Source organism: Aedes aegypti, chromosome 3 (genome assembly GCF_002204515.2).
Source record: "Aedes aegypti strain LVP_AGWG chromosome 3, AaegL5.0 Primary Assembly, whole genome shotgun sequence".
Lineage (NCBI taxonomy): Eukaryota > Metazoa > Arthropoda > Insecta > Diptera > Culicidae > Aedes > Aedes aegypti.
The window spans coordinates 261431133-261448522 of record NC_035109.1 but is presented as its reverse complement, the minus strand read 5'-3'; the positions used below and the strand labels follow the sequence as shown (position 1 = coordinate 261448522).

General features: G+C 38.7%; 2 protein-coding genes across 4 annotated transcripts in view; one reads left to right on the top strand and one right to left on the bottom strand.

Moving 5' to 3' along the window:
• The window catches only part of LOC5571110 (protein yippee-like CG15309), a 304844-nt gene that overhangs the window by 95397 nt on the left and 192057 nt on the right, over positions 1-17390 (bottom strand). The window lies entirely within an intron of this gene.
• LOC5571109 (UDP-glucuronosyltransferase 2C1) lies at positions 5686-7631 on the top strand. Its single transcript, XM_001659499.2, has 3 exons — positions 5686-6138; positions 6195-6606; positions 6668-7631. Exons 1-3 carry the CDS (start codon positions 5901-5903, stop codon positions 7548-7550), a joined length of 1533 nt encoding a protein of 510 aa, XP_001659549.2. The 5' UTR covers positions 5686-5900; the 3' UTR covers positions 7551-7631.

Genomic DNA, 17390 nt, shown 5'->3' with positions numbered 1-17390 from the left:
CAATTTATTTATGACGCCAATCATCGATTGGGACGAAGAGCAGTGACGCGGGCTGAAGGATGGGCCTTAAGATTGCAGTCCTATGATTTTTCTGTAAAGCGCATACCAGGCAACGAGAATGTAGCAGATGCATTATCCCGATTGATACCCGCAACGCAGCAGTCAGAATCGTTCGATGAAGATGAGGAGAAACACTTTCTTCGTGCTCTGGACTCTGGGTGTATGGAGCTTACTTGGACTGAAATTGAAGAGGCATCAGAAAGTGACGAAGAACTAAGATTGGTAAGACAGGCGCTTAAGGTGAAGAAATGGCCATCCGAAATACGACCGTACGAAGCTCAGAGAAAAAAATTACATTTTCTCGGACCATTGATTTTCAAAGATGAGCGTGTGGTTCTACCCCGGGCGCTCCGTAGAAGGGCATTTGATTCTGCTCACGGTGGACACGTTGGTGTAATGGCCATGAAGCGTATAATGCGTCAATTTTTCTGGTGGCCAAAGATGTCTGCTGAAGTTTCTCGATTTGTTAAGAACTGCGAAACATGTGCCCTCTTGTCTAAACGCAATCCTTCGGTACCACTTGTATCCAGGGAACTTCCAGATGGTCCATGGGAAGTTTTACAGATTGACTTCTTGTCCGTTCCAAACTTTGGTTCAGGTGAGTTTTTGATTGTGATCGATACGTACTCCAGGTATCTTCATGTCGTGGAGATGCGATCTATGGATGCAGAGAGTACGAATTCAGCCTTAAGTGAGGTGTTTCAGACCTGGGGACTACCAATCGTGATTCAGAGCGACAACGGACCGCCGTTCCAAAGCGCCGTTTTTATCAAGTTCTGGAAAGAAAAAGGGATCGATATACGCAAAGCCATACCTCTTAGTCCTCAGTCTAACGGAGCTGTCGAAAGACAAAACCAGGGTATTATAAAAGCCCTATCAGCTTCTAGACTTGATGGTAGAAATTGGCGTGATGCTCTCCAGGACAGGCATTGAAAATGCTCAGCTCATGAGCATAAATCAGTCGATTTTAGGCATCGTTGATGATCAGCTAAAGGGTAGGCGGTGAGTTAGCGAGCTCGTTGAGGATTGACGCTCATCAGAACGCCCATACGTGATCAGAGCAGATCAGCAATTAGAAACCAAGTGATCACGATAGCTCATCGATGAATTTGAAGCAATTGTAGTTTTAGCAGGCAATTTTCCCCTCTTTCGAGAATTCTACAGGAATACGGAGTGTTTATATTAAGCTGTTTTGAGTTTGATTTCCATTTTCAGTACCAGATCTGGAAGGCTAGAGGCGACGGATACATGGAGTTCGCTTGAGACTGCTATCGAAGTCGGTTGGCGGGAGGCGGGAGATTTTAAGAATGAAAATGGCAGTCCACCATGTTTTGTGGTTTTGTATCGCGCTGTACGTGTGGCTCACTTCAGTCATCCTGATAGTGAAACTAGTGACTGAACTAGGTATCGGAAAATTCATTATCGGATTCCGATTCCCGCTATTCTTGAACCTGACTGCCATAGAAAATTGGTGATTTAAGAGTGGGATGTTTTTGTTTGCGAAAGCATAATTCTATAATCCGCAAGTCGACCAACAAGCCTTACGCTTCATCGATGGCATCAATTAATGGAAATAGATTGTGATTGTCAATGGCAAAATTCAGTCCATCCTATACGGGTTCAAGACAAGTGTGTTATATTGAAATATCATTGCAGAAAGCTGAAGATTGAAGTTCCCACAAAATCTTTTTTCGCAAATTCAGTGACATTTAGGTTCAATTTGGTTTGCTTTGTTTTCAACCAGTTCGTAGCAATCTTGGCTCGTGATAGTGTTTCACTTTAGTGTTGCTAGGTGAAAATCCGAGCTCATTGTTTATCCCAACAGTGATCGATCATGATCACTAACTGGAGTCAAACTGAGTAGCATAGTTCGCTCGGGAAACATGGTCGCTTTGATTGTGCAAAGTTCATGCTCATTACGCTCGCTCACGTCTTCAATGCCTGGTTCAATACGCGAGGAATGTTCAAGAAATCAAGAAAGCGCCTGGCTTTGTTGTGGATCCAGAGTCATCCGAAGAGAAGCAGGATATCCATATTGATAACGGCAGTTCTTCAATGCTTGAGAGTTTTCCGAACGCAGCAGATGGTATCAGCCCGTCTTCTGTCATCCCGACAAACGATTCAAGATTACTTCGCAAGCGAAATTTGATAAAACGTCCTTCCAGATTGAACGACGACTTCATATACCTTGTGTTCCATTAGCTTTCACGCTACTGAATGTTTTTTTTTCCTGAAGCAATGGAAATAATTTGATGAAAATTTCATGGCAACCTGACAAAGAAAAATTGAAGTGTTAAGCCTGATTTGCTGCTGAACAGGAATCGCTAAAGAAATTTCTCGCTGATTTCTTGCAGAAATTTTCTACAGCAAGTCCCGTTTGAACTGACATTTCTTTTCAGCTGCGTACTGCGATCAGAAAAAAGAGCTTTCTTGATCGATTCCTTGCAGGAATTTCCCATGCATCAAGATAGGCCGAGAAATTACTTGTCAGCAGCGAATCAGGCTTTAAAGCTAAGTATGCTGTTTCGCTCAAGAAAAGTAAAGAAATTTCTTGACTGAAAGGGTCAAGAAATTTCCTACAGAGAGCCCCCTTTGAAGTGACATTTCTTCTCAACTGCGTACTGCGATCAGAAAAAAGTGATTTTCTTGACCATTTCTTGGGAGAAATTTTCCACGCATCGAGATAGGCGATTTCTTTTCTTGTCAGTAGCAAACCGGCCTTAAGTAATAAAAGAGAAAAAAAATGTTACCTACTTTGTTTTTTTATTTCTCGTAGCGAAAATTTTGTCGAATGTATTGGGAACTTTGCACTCCAACAGAAAAGTAATCGCCTATCTTGATGCGTGGGAAATTGCTTCCACAGAAATTATCACTTTTCTTGAGCGGAACAGCATAATTAGTTTGATATCTGAATTTAGCTTAAGAATACGCATTTAGCGTATACTTTGTGTGTGTTCGATGTCGTTTTAAAAGTTATTTTGTTTAGAAAAATAATATCAACTAACAAGATATTTTTTTCTTGAAGAGAGTACAGATGGGGAAAGATGTAGTAATCTAGGCGATAATTAAAAATAATAATAATAATAAATGTTTATGCTAGACAAAAGTTTCTTTGTTTAATATTGCAAATATTGTTTTGATAAATTTCATAAAGTCAAAGTGTCTTGACCTAGAAATATAAATAATTTATTATTGTTCATCTTGCACATTGAACATTTATTTTTTTAAAGTGTATTCCACGAGAACTTTCTGAAGGGGAAAACAGAAAGAGAGAAAACGCAAAGATGAAACGCCAAGTTCGAATCGGATGCCGGTTGGGAGAGGTAAAAGGAGAAAGGAATGAAGCGCGGCATTCTGTGAACGATTTTAAACGCGAAGGTTCGGGTATTTTGCAGCTCCGAAAAATTATTGAAAAATACATAAATTCGTGTAATTTTCTCGATTACGGTTGAGAATACGACAGTAACGTCAAATAATGTTTTTAAAAATATGGTATTTCTAAAATGTTTTTAGTAATCAATTTTGGTAGGGTTATACAATAGAAATATTAGTAGTAGAACGCAAATGGCGCTCTTCTCACAAAACTGAATTAGTTTATTATCACCTCTAAATGTATATTTTCATTGTTTGTTCGATGCCATGTTTTAGTGGATGATTTTAAAATGTATTTGACACTTTGAGGACCGGTACTCAAGCTGTCAGCGCGTGGCAAACTAGATGTTGGTAACACGAACAGTAGCGATTCTTAGGTTAATGCTTCTATTGGTTATACAGTCGACTCTCCACAACTCGATGTTCTATAACTCGATGAATTTTGCGGTCCCTTCAAATTCCTATACATCATGCTCTCCGTAAGTCGATATTTCTATAACTCGATGTCTCCACTAGTCGATGCCACGTAGGAGGACTTTTTTTATGAGGAACTCTGTGCTCGTGGCCACTACTGTGCCGGAATCAGTTGATCTGTATCTTCTTTGCCGATACAGATCTATTTTTAGCTTATCTATATTTACATCTTCTTTCACTCTCTCCTACTCTTTTACTCTCACACCGAGCAGGTAGGAGAGAGCTCTGCTGTTAGTGAGGCTAGCTGCCTGCGGAGAGGGTCAGTTTGTCTCAGTCACCATCTGATATTGACGGAGGATGGATATGCTCCCCAAAGCACGGTCCTCCGTGAAGCGTCTTCTGGTGGCTGGACGGGTTTTTTATGGAGGGGCTGGGAATCGAATCCATGACCTTCCGCTTATGAAGCGAAAGCGTAACCTCAAGGCTACAGACCCCCCTTCGTGGGAGGACTTGCAAGTTGTAATAAAAGTTTAGAACACAAAAAAAAATATGTTTAGTAAAAATAAGGGACTTTTCTAACATTTTGAAATAAGTGTCCACAGATTTTTTTTTTCAAAATGCTATCAACAAAATGATATTGTTTGCTTGCAGAAGTGTGGAAGTGTTGGAAATATAGAAATTTAAACCTTTGATTTTAAAATTTTTGGTATCGGTATGTTCAATAACTCGATAATTCTATAAGTCGATGGTCCCTTGAGTATCGAGTTATGGAGAGTCGACTGTAGTTTCGGACCTATATAGTTCAAATATTACGAAATCTGATTTCCCGCCAAAACAACAGATACGCCCTTATGATACTGAATGCGAAATTTGTAAGATAATGGTGCTAGAAGTTTCAAAATTGGATATAAAATAAAGAAGTTATGGTAATTTCTATGAAGGCTATTTTTTTATAAATTGAAAATTCCCCTTCAAGACGCTTGTGCCACCTCTAAATCTTGATATTTTAGCTCAATAATAATAGTTTGAGGTTTCTTTTTTAATGTGATTTGAATTGAAAGAGTACACGAATTTTTGGTTTTGAGAACTTTTGAAAAATAAGCCGCACCTTATTGTACAACATACAATAACGTAACTACTGAAAAGATTTTTGTCAATAACATGTAGATATCATGTACATAAAAATTTGCTTCATGTTAAATTGGTTTTCTTTTTTATTTTTTTTATTATTATCCAAAAAAAGGGGGGGGGGGCTGTAGATGATTCGGGTCTAGGATCTTATCGTAGTGGAATTTTCCTTGACTTCCAAGAGTGTAGAGTATTAACGTACTTGTCCCAAGATATATACATGCGAGAAATGCTATTTTGACAGAGAAATCCCTTAGTTAATAACTGTGGAAGTGTTGGCTGCACGTATTATCGAAGTACCTGAAAATCTTAAACGTAGATGTTTTAACAATAGAAAAGCTTCTACTATGTTGTTTCTATCCTAGTGGAGAAGGCCGAATCAGGAATAAATAATTCCACAAAGACACTAAGTGGGAGAAACGATAAGATATGGGTTCAATCAAAACGCCTGGATGACTTTAAACACAAAGTGAAATACACAAGTCATCAACAGCTATCTTACCCGTATGGGTTATCTCAAAGCAACTGTACAACTATGGCATCTTGAAATTGAAATGATTTGAATATTGTAAACAAGTAAAAGGTTCAATTGTTTATCATAACTAAAAATGCGGTTTAATGTAACGTCAAATGAAACTATAATTTCAAAATTTGTAATTTGTCATACTATTAATTTTCTTTGACACAAACTTAGAGTTCGAGTTAGAAAATTTCGTTTCACTATCGCTAACATTGTTGATCGTCGAATATTACAATTGCCTTCCGGCTCAAGAAGTTACCTGCACAGCATGAAAATGTACAGCATTGATATGAGGTTCATACTACCACCAACCTACGGTACATACCACTTCATATAGCTTGAGATCGATTCGAAATATTTAATAGCGAATTTGTTACCAGCCCACGCGGAACTGTTAGCTTGCACGATGAATTCTCTATTTAGAATAGCTTTTGTCTTTGGAACAGTACTTTCGCTAACTTCTGCTTATCGTATTTTGAGCATAAATGTGAGTCCAAGCCGATCACACATCATAGTACAGGAAGCTTTGGTCAAGGAACTTGCCAGACGCGGTCATCATGTTACAATGGTCAGCCCTTATCCACTACAAACCCCATTGGATAACTATCGACATATCACAGTTTCGATCCCAGATTGGAGAAAAGGTAAGATAAGCTTTGGATCAAAACATTTCAGATTACTTACAATTGTTTCCCATTAGGTACCATGAAAAACCTTATGCAGGATCAATCACCATGGGCTATGGTGAAAACGTTTCCGGAAATGAATCGGCTCGCTTTGGAGGCTGCAAATAATAGCATTCATCATCCCGAAGTTCAACGAATCATCAAAGAGGAGAAATTCGATCTCTTGATGGTGGGACTATTGGCAGATTTCTTGCTAGGTGTATCGAATTGGATAGGAGCCCCTACCGTTGTCGTCAACCCAAACGTCGCCATGGCCATAGTGAACGAAATGGTGGGAAATCCGAGTCCCCTTGCAACGGTACCCAATGCTATGCGGGGTATGACAAGCCCTATGAATTTCATCGGTAGAATGAAAAATTTGTTCATTACCTCCATGGAGTATGCTTTCGGTTGGTACATGAAGCACACATCGGAACAGTACTACAAGTAAGTTCACAAGTCGTTGCTCCCCAAAACCATATCTTATCATTGGCATCCATTATTACAGCTCCAATTTTCCTCGTGGTCAGTTCCCATCATATGACGAGGTTCGCCGAAACGTATCGCTCGTTTTGATCAATCAGCACTTCTCGAAAACCTCCCCCCGACCGTACGTTCAATCCATGGTAGAAGTCGGTGGACTACAGGTCAAACAAACGGCAGATCCTCTGCCGGAAGATCTGCAGAAGTGGACCGATGAAGCAGAAGACGGTTTTATCCTATTCAGCTTGGGAACAAATTTGCTGAGTTCATCAATTCCGAAGGACAAGCTGGATGCTCTGATTAACACGTTCGCAAGATTGAAGCAGCGTGTGATTTGGAAGTGGGATACCGAGCATATGCCTAACAAACCAGCTAACATACTTCTGAAGAAGTGGCTCCCGCAAAACGACCTTCTGGCCCACAAAAATTGTCGGCTATTTGTAATGCACGGAGGTTTGGGAGGTGTAGCGGAAGCTCAGTTCCACGGAGTCCCATTGCTGGGCATGCCTTTCTTCGGAGATCAACAAGCGAACACACTCGCAGTGGAAAAAGAAGGTTGGGCTGTAATCGTGCAGTTCTCGGACCTGACGGAAGCCACATTCTCGACGGCTGTCAATGAAATTCTGACGAACTCAAGCTATACCGAAAGGGCCAAGCAACTGTCCAATTTGTATCGCGATCGTCCACAGTCTGCTATGGACACGGCGGTATTCTGGACGGAGTACGTGATTCGACACAAAGGTGCACAGCATATGCGATATCCTGGAGTGGATCTGAACTTCTTTCAGACGCAAATGCTAGACGTGATTGCGGTAATTGGTGTAGGTTTGTATGTTATTATTAGGGTACTTTGCCTTACTTGCAAATGTATCTGCAGAAGAAAGCAACACAAGTTGAAAACAAAATGATATTTGAAATCAATAGAATAAATAAATCTCCAAAAATGAATCACATTAAAGTTTATTGAATAAACTAACGATTAAATATAATCGCAGTTTTTATCTGTTTATTGAACCTGACACAGCAACGCCGCTCTATAGTCCATTCCAATAGTAAGTACAAATAGATAAGATTGAAACATTCCAAGGTCAGGTAAAATTAAGTTCACCTGTACAACTCGACACTATCGCGATAATCGATTATTATCAGCATGATGCAGGGAAATCATATTGGGAGGCAGGTCTGTCTGTGTAATAATAGGTTCAATCACAACTATGCCCTCTTTACCGGTGGAATGCATGCTACACTTCTCGTGGGAACTACAAATCCGCCGCAAACACCTAGCGTTATTGTTTGTTGTCACGGCAAGCCCTGTGAAATGATTTCGGTATTTTTGTCGAGGTGATTTTGAGTGCCTGTTAGGTTGGCGAACAACTTAATTTTCTTTTGTTTATGGTGGAATAAGTCTACATAAGTTGAAATTTGCAAAAATAATTGATATGTTAGGGCTGGGGGAATTCACGATCTGAATCGGTTGTAATTACTACTGAAAATTTGAGGAGTCTTCTATAGTTGAATGATAACGTGTATGCCTTTAACTGGTGCTCATAAGGGTTGGTAATTATGACCATCTGTTCAGATCAAGACAGTTTTTGGGATATTTTTTGGTGCATCAAACAATAGTGCAAATTATGGGGCAAGGTCGGTTTCATCCAAGGTGCGCGTCACGATTGAAATTTGTATGGAATTTTTAACTGTGAAAACCTGCTTTTTGTACTTTTGTTATTCATGCTCACAATTGAATCGAAAGCATAACACAAACTCCGCTGAAGTATAATTTAGAATATGCATAAAAAAGCATGAAAATGCATATGCTCTTCAGAGATAAATTTAACAAATGTAGGTGTTTCAACAGATATCTATCGCTTGAATCGTTTGTATTGCCAAAATTGATGAGCAACATGAGAAAACATATGTTTTCTCTACGCCTCGCTGATTTCTATTTCTCTATTAACTTTTGAATCATTTCAGAAAAAATAACATCAACATTGGGCGGCTCTTTTTGCAAGTCTTTTGTAAACTGTCTCACAAAGTGTAATAATAAAGCACAGACAAACAAATGTCACACTCTCATCATTGTCCATCGACCATCTTTTTGACGATCGATTCAAATATATTGTAGGTGGTCAATCCACCACTCGTAGCGCTCGCATCGTTTTTGTACGCGTATGACGTTTACACACTACCGCCATCTGTTGGCCCATCGATTTTAGCTTCGCGCGTACATGTTCTCTCGACTATGATTTTGATCGCGGGAATCGAACCCGCATCTCGTGGCACAATACGCCTGAACGACTGACGCCGCAAACCACACGGCCACGAAGCCCACGAGGCTATTATGATAATTTGAAGCTGTCACTCCTATCGCAACAAGTCCACATTATTGGTAAGACTTCTGCAAAAAGTCATACGAAGCGTTTCAGATCTCCACCGCAGCACCGGGACCCGATGGTATCTCAAATGTTGCCTTAAAAGCGGCAGTGAACGCGGATCCGGACATGTTCAGAACCACGATGCAACGCTGAATTGATCAAGGAATCTTCCCGGATGTATCGAAGCGACAGAAATTGGTGCTACTTCCAAAGGCGGGGAAACCACCAGGTGAACCGTCAGCGTATAGACCTATCTGTCTACTAGATATGACGGGCAAGTTATTGGAGAGGTTGATTCTCAACAGGCAAGTACCGTATACGGAGAGTGCGGACGGCCTGTCCAACAACCAGTTTGGATTCAGAAATGATAAATCTACTCTGGACGCCATCCAGTCGGTCGTTCAGACAGTTGAGGTGGCAATCGAGCATAAAAAAAGCGACATCGGTTACTGCGCGATTGTCACTCTGGATGTGAAGAATGCGTTCAACAGCGCAAGCTGGGATGCAATAGCCCACACACTTCACCGCCTCAAGGTACCGGTGCAGTTGTGTAAGCTACTAGAAAACTATTTTGATGGTAGGATTCCACTGTATGACACAGAGGAGGGGCAGAAAAGCGTTCGAATTACCGCGGGAGTACCTCAAGGTTCAATCCTGGGCCCGCTGTTATGGAATGCGATATACGATGACGTACTGAGGCTGCCCCTTCCGACGGGTGTTAAGATTGTTGGTTTCGCCGACGATATCATCCTAGTGGTCTATAGTGAATCGATGGAGTAAGTAGAGTTGACAGCAGCGCACTCTATTTCCATAGTTGAGGAATGGATGAAGTCTAGGAAACTAGGACTGGCCCGTCACAACTGAGATGGTGGTGGTCAACAACCGCAAGTCCGAGCAACGGGCGCTTATCTCGGTAGGTGATTGCACCATAGAGTCCAAGCGTTCCCTTAGGCATCTTGGGGTAATGATCGATGACAAGCTCAGCTTCGCTAGCCACGTTGAATATGCCTGTAAAAGGGCATCTAGGGCTATAGCGGCGCTTTCGAGGATGATGTCTAACAGCTCTGCTGTAATTGCCAGCAAACGCAACTCAGAATCTTCTGCGTGCCCCAATTTTGCTGGCGTGGAGGAAACAGCGGAGCATTTCATGTTCGATTGCTCCCGTTTCATAGTTGTTAGAGGTCGCATGCTCGCTAAATGCTGAGGGGACACGTCCCCAGACAATATTGTAGAGAGAATGTGTGCGGATGCCGTGTGCTGGAATGCAGTAACTACGGCTGTCACTCACATTATGTTAGAATTGCAGCGCCTATGGCGCGCCGACCAAGAGTTGGCTGCAGAGGATTAGCCCTGCCGAGGCTGGTCCCTTGTAACATTGTTTAAGTCGGCTAGGAGAAGCAGTTTGCCTAGGCTACTTCTGCTACACGTGTTGTGCTATATGCACTGGCTTCTCCCTGAAGAAATACCATAAGGTGGTTTCGGAGAGATAAGGGTCAGAGGCCAAGGGCAATGTCGATGCACTGTACACCACTCGAGCAATTCTTTTAGAATTCCTTTAGAATTGCTCAAGTACAGTGCATAGGCTGGTTTAAGCGGGAGGTCGTTGGTGCGTCATCTCCGCATTCCCTAAGTTACCTTCTTAGGGGATCTGTTTGCAGATTTCCCCCTTGTAAAAAAAAGATCTCCTTTGAATGTAACTGTTTAACAGTCCAAGGATTATTTTATGTTTCCAGTTCACAGCGGAACAAAAATAACCTTCTCATGTGTCTCAAAAGTCAAATTATATATCTCCATTAAAATTGAGGTTGAGAATACAATGTCGTCAGAATGTTTGCTACAGGTCGTCAAAGTGTATAAAATACTGATTTTATTGATATTAGAAGGAAATTTAAACTATGATTTATGATTTTTTTGTAAATCAATCTACTGAATCTACTAAAAAGGGCTTAAACAAGTGCACGAAACATATTTTGTTTGAAATTTCTCGATTTAATTGAATTTTTGAACATGATTGCAGTCTCCAAACGTTTCTTTTATATGGCCAAATACAATACTTTTCCAAATCACCAAAAATTACCGCTTTAGTAAAGAAAATATTACAAACTTTGTTGATTCTAATATTGTCGTACCTAAATACTTATTTCTATAATAAATTAAGAGCAAAAATTAGTTTATTTTCAGCATAACTTTCATGCAAGTTGACTTTAATCGATAAATAATGTATTTTCAACAATCAATATCTCAAACTTGTTGTGAAATTTTCGAAAATGGCAATAGATTCAGCGACCCCATATTAAGAAAAAACGGTATTTTAGAGCTTGAGATAAAAACTTGTTGGTTATGAAACAAATACAGAGTATGAATTCACAGTAACTACTGGATTTACTAATCGAACCTTGATTGGAATTACGGAAAAATATGTGCGATACAAGGGACCTACAAATTAGCCATTTTTATTGTGATTTTCGAACTCGATATAGAGATACGAAATATCAAGTAAGAGAGTTGACTGTATAAACTAGAGGTGGGCACAAAGAATCGGAGCCGTTCGAAAGATCCGGATTACTCAAAAGAACGATTGATCCGTGGCTCTTGTTTTGGCAAGAGGCGGGTCATTCGATCAGCATGCATCAGACAAAATATGACCCGGAAAAAGAACAAAACAATTCTTCTCTCCTATTCTACTCCGTTCGTCTCTCGACTTTTTTATAACGCTTGCCTTGCATTGCGCGCCACGGCACACATTCAAACACAGTTTGCTGCTGCTCTTCACTGTCAGCATACACAGCCAAACCAATAACTTGCTCCGCTCAATTGCATAAAGGCATATGAAATATATAGAGACAAAGTTCCTATTTTGCTTCTTCCTTTTAGTTCAGGTAGGAGAAATCGGCCGAGTATATCGTGAGTTTCTAAGAGAGATTGTACAAAGAATAGCAGAGAGAAAGATACGAAACGCATGTCGCGCAACAGGGAGTGAACCGCACTTAAGAGGGCTATTCTCACCACACCAAAGCTACCGCGCCTCACCCGGGGTCGAACCGGGGTGTTACCGAGCTGTCAAAAATATCGTCGGCAATGATATTTGGAACTCTCCGGTGGATTTACGGCTGGCAGCATATGGATGTTCTTTATCATGTGTGTGTAGTTGTGAGTTCTCTGTTGAAAAAGATGAAACGCACCCGAGAAGAGTTTTGCTTTTTTTGCGATAACAATGTTCTTTACTTAACGACTCTATTGGGACAGAGCCTGCTGCGAGTGTAGTACTCCGCTGCTGTCATAAAAATAGTGATTGAGATTAGCAGAGTTTTAAATTCCTTTAAGAGTTCCTTCAGGAATTCTTCAAGGAGTCCCTCCAGAAAATACTCCAAAATTTCCTCCAGCAGTTCCTTCAGGAATTCCTTCAGGAGCTTTTCTAAGAAATCCTTCAGGAGATCTTCCAGGAGTATCTTCAAGAATTCCTACAAGAGCGCTTTCATAAATTTCTCCAGGAGATCTTTCAGGAGTTTCCTTCAAGAATTCCTCCAGGAATTCCTTCAAGAATTACTCCAGAAAATCTTCGAGGATTTACTTCGGGAATTCCTTCAGGTGTTCCCTCAGGAGTTACTCCAGGATTTTCATCCGGAATTCCCCCACAAATTCTTCCAGAAGTTCCTTCAGGTATTCGTCCAAGAGCTCCTCTAGGAAACCCTTTAGGAATTGCTCCTGCGGTTTTTTTTTTAGGGATTTCTCCAGGAATTCTTCAATAATTTCTCCATGAATTCTGCAAGGATTCCTCCAGGAGTTCTTTCAGGAATTCCTCCAGGAGTTTCTTCAGGATTTTTTCCAGGAATTCCTCCAGGAATATCTTCTGGAATTGCTTTCTTCTTTCAAGAATCCCTCCAGAAGTTTCTTCAGGAATTACTTCAGGAGTTCCTTCAGGAAAATCTTTCAGTGGTATCTTCAGGAATTCCTTTAAGAGTTCATTCAGAAATTCCTCCAGGAGATCTTTCCAGATTTCTACAGGGTTTATTTAAGGAATTCCTTCAGGAATTTTACCGGGAGTTCCTTCAAGAATTCCTCCAGGAGTTCCTTAAGGAATTCCTCCAGAAGATTCTACAGGAATTCCTTAAGAAGTTCCTTCAGGAATTCTTCCAAGAGATCCTTCGAGAATCCCTCCAGGAGTATCTCCAACAATTCATCCAGGAGTTCCTTCAGTAATATCTCCAGTAGTTCCTTCATGAATTCCTCCGAATATTACCCTAGGAGTTTATTCAGAAATTTCTCCAGGAGTTGCTCCAGGATTTTCTCTAGGAATTTCATCAGGAATGCTTCAAGGAGTTCCTTCAGGAATTCTTCCAAAAGTTTCTTCAGGAACACCCTCCAGGAGTTCTTTCAGGAGTTCCACCAGGAATTTCTCCTGGAATACCTCCAGGACTTCTTCCAGAAATTCCTTCAGGAGTTTTTCCAGTAATTTCTCCAGGAGTTCCTTCAGGACTTTATCCAGGACTTTCTTCAGAAATTACTCCAGAAGTTGCTTCACGAGTTCCTTTGGGAATTTCTCCAGGAGTTCCTTCAGAAATTTTATCAAGAGTTCCTTCAAGAATTCCTCAAGGTGTTCCTCCAGTAATACCTCCAAGAGTTCCTTAAGAGATTCCTCCAGAAGTTCCTACAAAAAATTAAAAAAAAAATATCCTTCAGGAATTCTTCCATGAGTTCTTTCAAGAATTCCTCCAGGAGTATCTCCAGAAATTCATCTAGTTCCTCAAGGAATTGCTTCAGAAGTTCCTTCAGGATTTTTTTCCGAGAATTCCTTCAGGAATTCCTCCACGAGAATCTCCAAGATTTCGTGCAGGAGTTCCTTAAGTAATACCTCCAGAAATTCTTTCAGGAATTTAGCTAAGGGTTCCTTCAGGAATTCCCCCCGGAGTTCGTTCAGGAAATCCTCCAGGAGATTCTTCGGAAATTTCTCCAGAAGTTACTCCATTAAATTATTTTCAATTTTTGCATAATAAACTTAAAAAAAAGTGCAAATAACATACTCCGAATAATCGAGTCTAAAATTCCGGATATTCGAGTCTGATATTTATAAGATAATTATTTTACTGAAATAAATCTGAAGCTTGTTATTTTTATTTCTATAGATAGTACCTGAAAAGTGTTCTATTATGTTCTTTAGGAAAACCAAATAACATCTAAAAAAATAATTCTTGTGGAACATCTTCTATACAATGTACTTAAACTCATCATTGTGAAAGATTTTGATATTAATATTAGGAGTATTGAAACACAAAAAAATCGTTACAGCAGCAGCTGCTGCAGTATAATGATTGCTATCTTACTTAAGGTTTCGTTGGTACATGTTTTCAAGTTTATAAATGTCTAATGAAGATTTTAAACTATTTCATTTTTATTAGGGTCAGTTTTGCATAGAAATATTTACACTTTTTGAAACTGTAAGCAATGCAGTTGGTTTAAAGTTAAATTTTGCAATAAATGACCAAATACTCGGGTTGTAAGAATTTTGACATAATTTTTAGATTCAGGAGACCCAAATTTAGTAGATAGGGATTTTTTTTATTCTTAAACCTGACGGATTCCATGTCAAATCGGTCAGTCACAGAACTCGACCATCTTCGATTTGGATTAAATTTTGCACATATTTTTGGTATGGTCGAATAAGGGTTTTTCATAGAATAATTGATCAATTTGACTCAAGTGTAACTTTTGAAAATGGCCTATAAATTTTTGCATGCAACTTATTTGGAAAATTCTAACTCCGAAACTGTTGATTTAAGAGAAAAATGTTCTATGAAGAAGTTGTAGCAAACCGTCTGAACTATAAGAAAAAAATATACACTGAAGAAATTTTTATTAATTTTCATAGAAAAATAAAAAATAAAACTTTAATTTTAAATTACACAAAAACCCCATTTTTAACATATTTTAAATTTTCACCATAGAATCTTGATAGTTAACAGATGTTTGGGACAAAGTTTTATGATGGAGAAATTTTTAATAAAAAAGTTTTTCTTAGAACAACTTTGGGTCGATTTTCAAAATTTTGATTTTTTGTCAAAATAAATAGGTTCTAATGATACAGTAAGCATCTTGAAATGATTATAAGTCATTATGATTGTATGAATAATTTCTCTGCAAAAAATATTGTTTATATATGAAAATAAGCTATTTTCATAAGTTATTCGCGTTTCTTCATTAATGATAATACGTTCTCGAGAGTAAAGACCATATTTCTTTCCACTTACTTATTTTCCGTGATGAATAATCGCGAATATCTAATAAAAATGGACTATTTTAATATTTAAATAATATTTTTTGCATTAAACTCGATATAATTCGAAAACAGCTACATCTAGAGAAATTATTCATATAATCATCATGGCTTAGAATCATTTCAAGATGCTTACTGTATCATCAGAACGTTTTAGTTTGACAAAAAATCAAAATTTTGAAAATCGACCCAAAGTTGTTCTTAGAAAAACTTTTTTATTAAAAATTTCTCCATCATGAAACTTTGTCCCAAATATCTGTTTACTATCAAGATTCTATGGTGAAAATTTGAAAAATATTAAAAATGGGGTTTTGTGTAATTTGAAAATTAAATTTTATTTTTGATTTTTTTATGAAAATTATAAAATGTTTTTTCAGTGTATTTTTTCTTCTTATAGTCCAAACGGTTCACTACAACTTCTTCATAGAACATTTTTCTCTAAAATCAACAGTTTCGAAGTTAGAATTTTTCAAATAAGTTGCATGCAAAAATTTATAGGCCATTTTCAAAAGTTACACTTGAGTCAAATAATCAATTTTTCTATGGAAAACATTTATTCTACCAGACAAAAAACATGTGCAAAATTTAATCCAAATCGAAGACTATCGAGCACGATTTTAATTTTTTTCGACTCATTCTGGATAGAATTCTTCACCTGCTTTGTTATATTATGATCAATTTTGCCCCAGTGTGTCATATTATTTTGTGATATTTAAACTTTCTTTAATAATATGTTAAATATTATTTCATGACAAGTCGGTTGCGTCAACTGATAAGTATCAATAGAGTACTAGTTTTGACGAAATTTATTTGACAATATTTGAATTCTGAAGGACACAGCAAAAATATGTAAAATAGTGATCAATTTATTTGCCTCCGAATTACGGTACCACAGATAAATTGAAAGTTCTCTCATACATCATTCCTGATCAGCGCAAGCAGAAAAGCGCTACACCAAGAATAGCAAAGTAAAAATTTTCATGTTTGCATCATAAGCTATATTATCATAATCATCATCATCTTAAGTCAATGAACTGCACTAGAAGAAAGGGTGTTCTCAACTATCATATTCTTTTAACTTTGTAGATGTTGGAATATATTCAAATGTGATTTTATTTCCTTTTATTTTATTTCCTAGTTTCAGGCAGCAGTAGGTCAGTTCGAAAGCATCGTTTTTTTTTTATCAACCATGTTATAAAAAGACAATTATTGTAATTCTTTAGTGTAAAGTTCCAGCAAAGAATATGGTCCTCAGCAAAGCAAAAGAAAAGAATACGATCACTGTGATCACTGCAACAAACACGTTAAATCACAAAAGAACTTCAACCAACCACAGAGGCTGACCATAACCAGATTGGAGGCAAATGGAACCTAACGTAATCAACAGATAGAAGCATAATTACTTAATGCTCGTCGAGACAAAGCACCATCATGATCAAAGTATTATCCCAGTCACCGAGAGTGGCAGGTTCTTGAATGTGTTTTAAAGTGTCGGCACTTTAGATGGCTTTCGGCGAACACGTAAAATAGTAAGGCGAGGCTTGGTTTCTTATTTTAGGGAGGAGCTTCAATTGTTCTTTGGACACGATACACAATCAATCTTTGTTCAAGTTTTTCAAGTTTTAAAACCAATGTGTACTGAGAATGGGGCCTTTCTTAGCCAAGTGGTTAGAGTACGCGGCTACAAAGCAAAGCCATACTGAAGGTGTCTGGGTTCGATTCCCGGACGGTCCAGGATCTTTTCGTAATGGAAATTTCCTTGACTTCCCTGGGCATAGAGTATAATCGTACCTGCCACACGATATTACGAATGCGAAAATGGCAACTTTGGCAAAGAAAGCTCTCAGTTAATAACTGTGGAAGTGCTCATAAGAATATTAAGCTGAGAAGCAGGCTCTGTCCCAGTGAGGACGTTAATGCCAAGAAGAAGAAGAACCGAGAATTGCCATTGATAAAATGAATTAGGGTAAGTGTTCCCTTAGTTGTGGGTATTCCTATAGTTGCGGTAGTGCCGTTTTCACTGATTTTATTACATCATGAAGGAGGAGGATCCCATAAGAAAACAATGAATACCGCAACTATAGGAACACAAATTAAAAATATTC

What these genes read in the sequence shown, in the direction of transcription:
- LOC5571109 (XM_001659499.2), top strand. Translation starts at nt 5,901, where the DNA reads ATGAATTCTCTATTTAGAATAGCTTTTGTCTTTGGAACAGTACTTTCG. An exon ending in GATCCCAGATTGGAGAAAAG is followed by an intron (nt 6,139 to 6,194) that starts GTAAGATAAGCT and finishes GTTTCCCATTAG; the next exon opens with GTACCATGAAAAACCTTATG. An exon ending in ACATCGGAACAGTACTACAA is followed by an intron (nt 6,607 to 6,667) that starts GTAAGTTCACAA and finishes CCATTATTACAG; the next exon opens with CTCCAATTTTCCTCGTGGTC.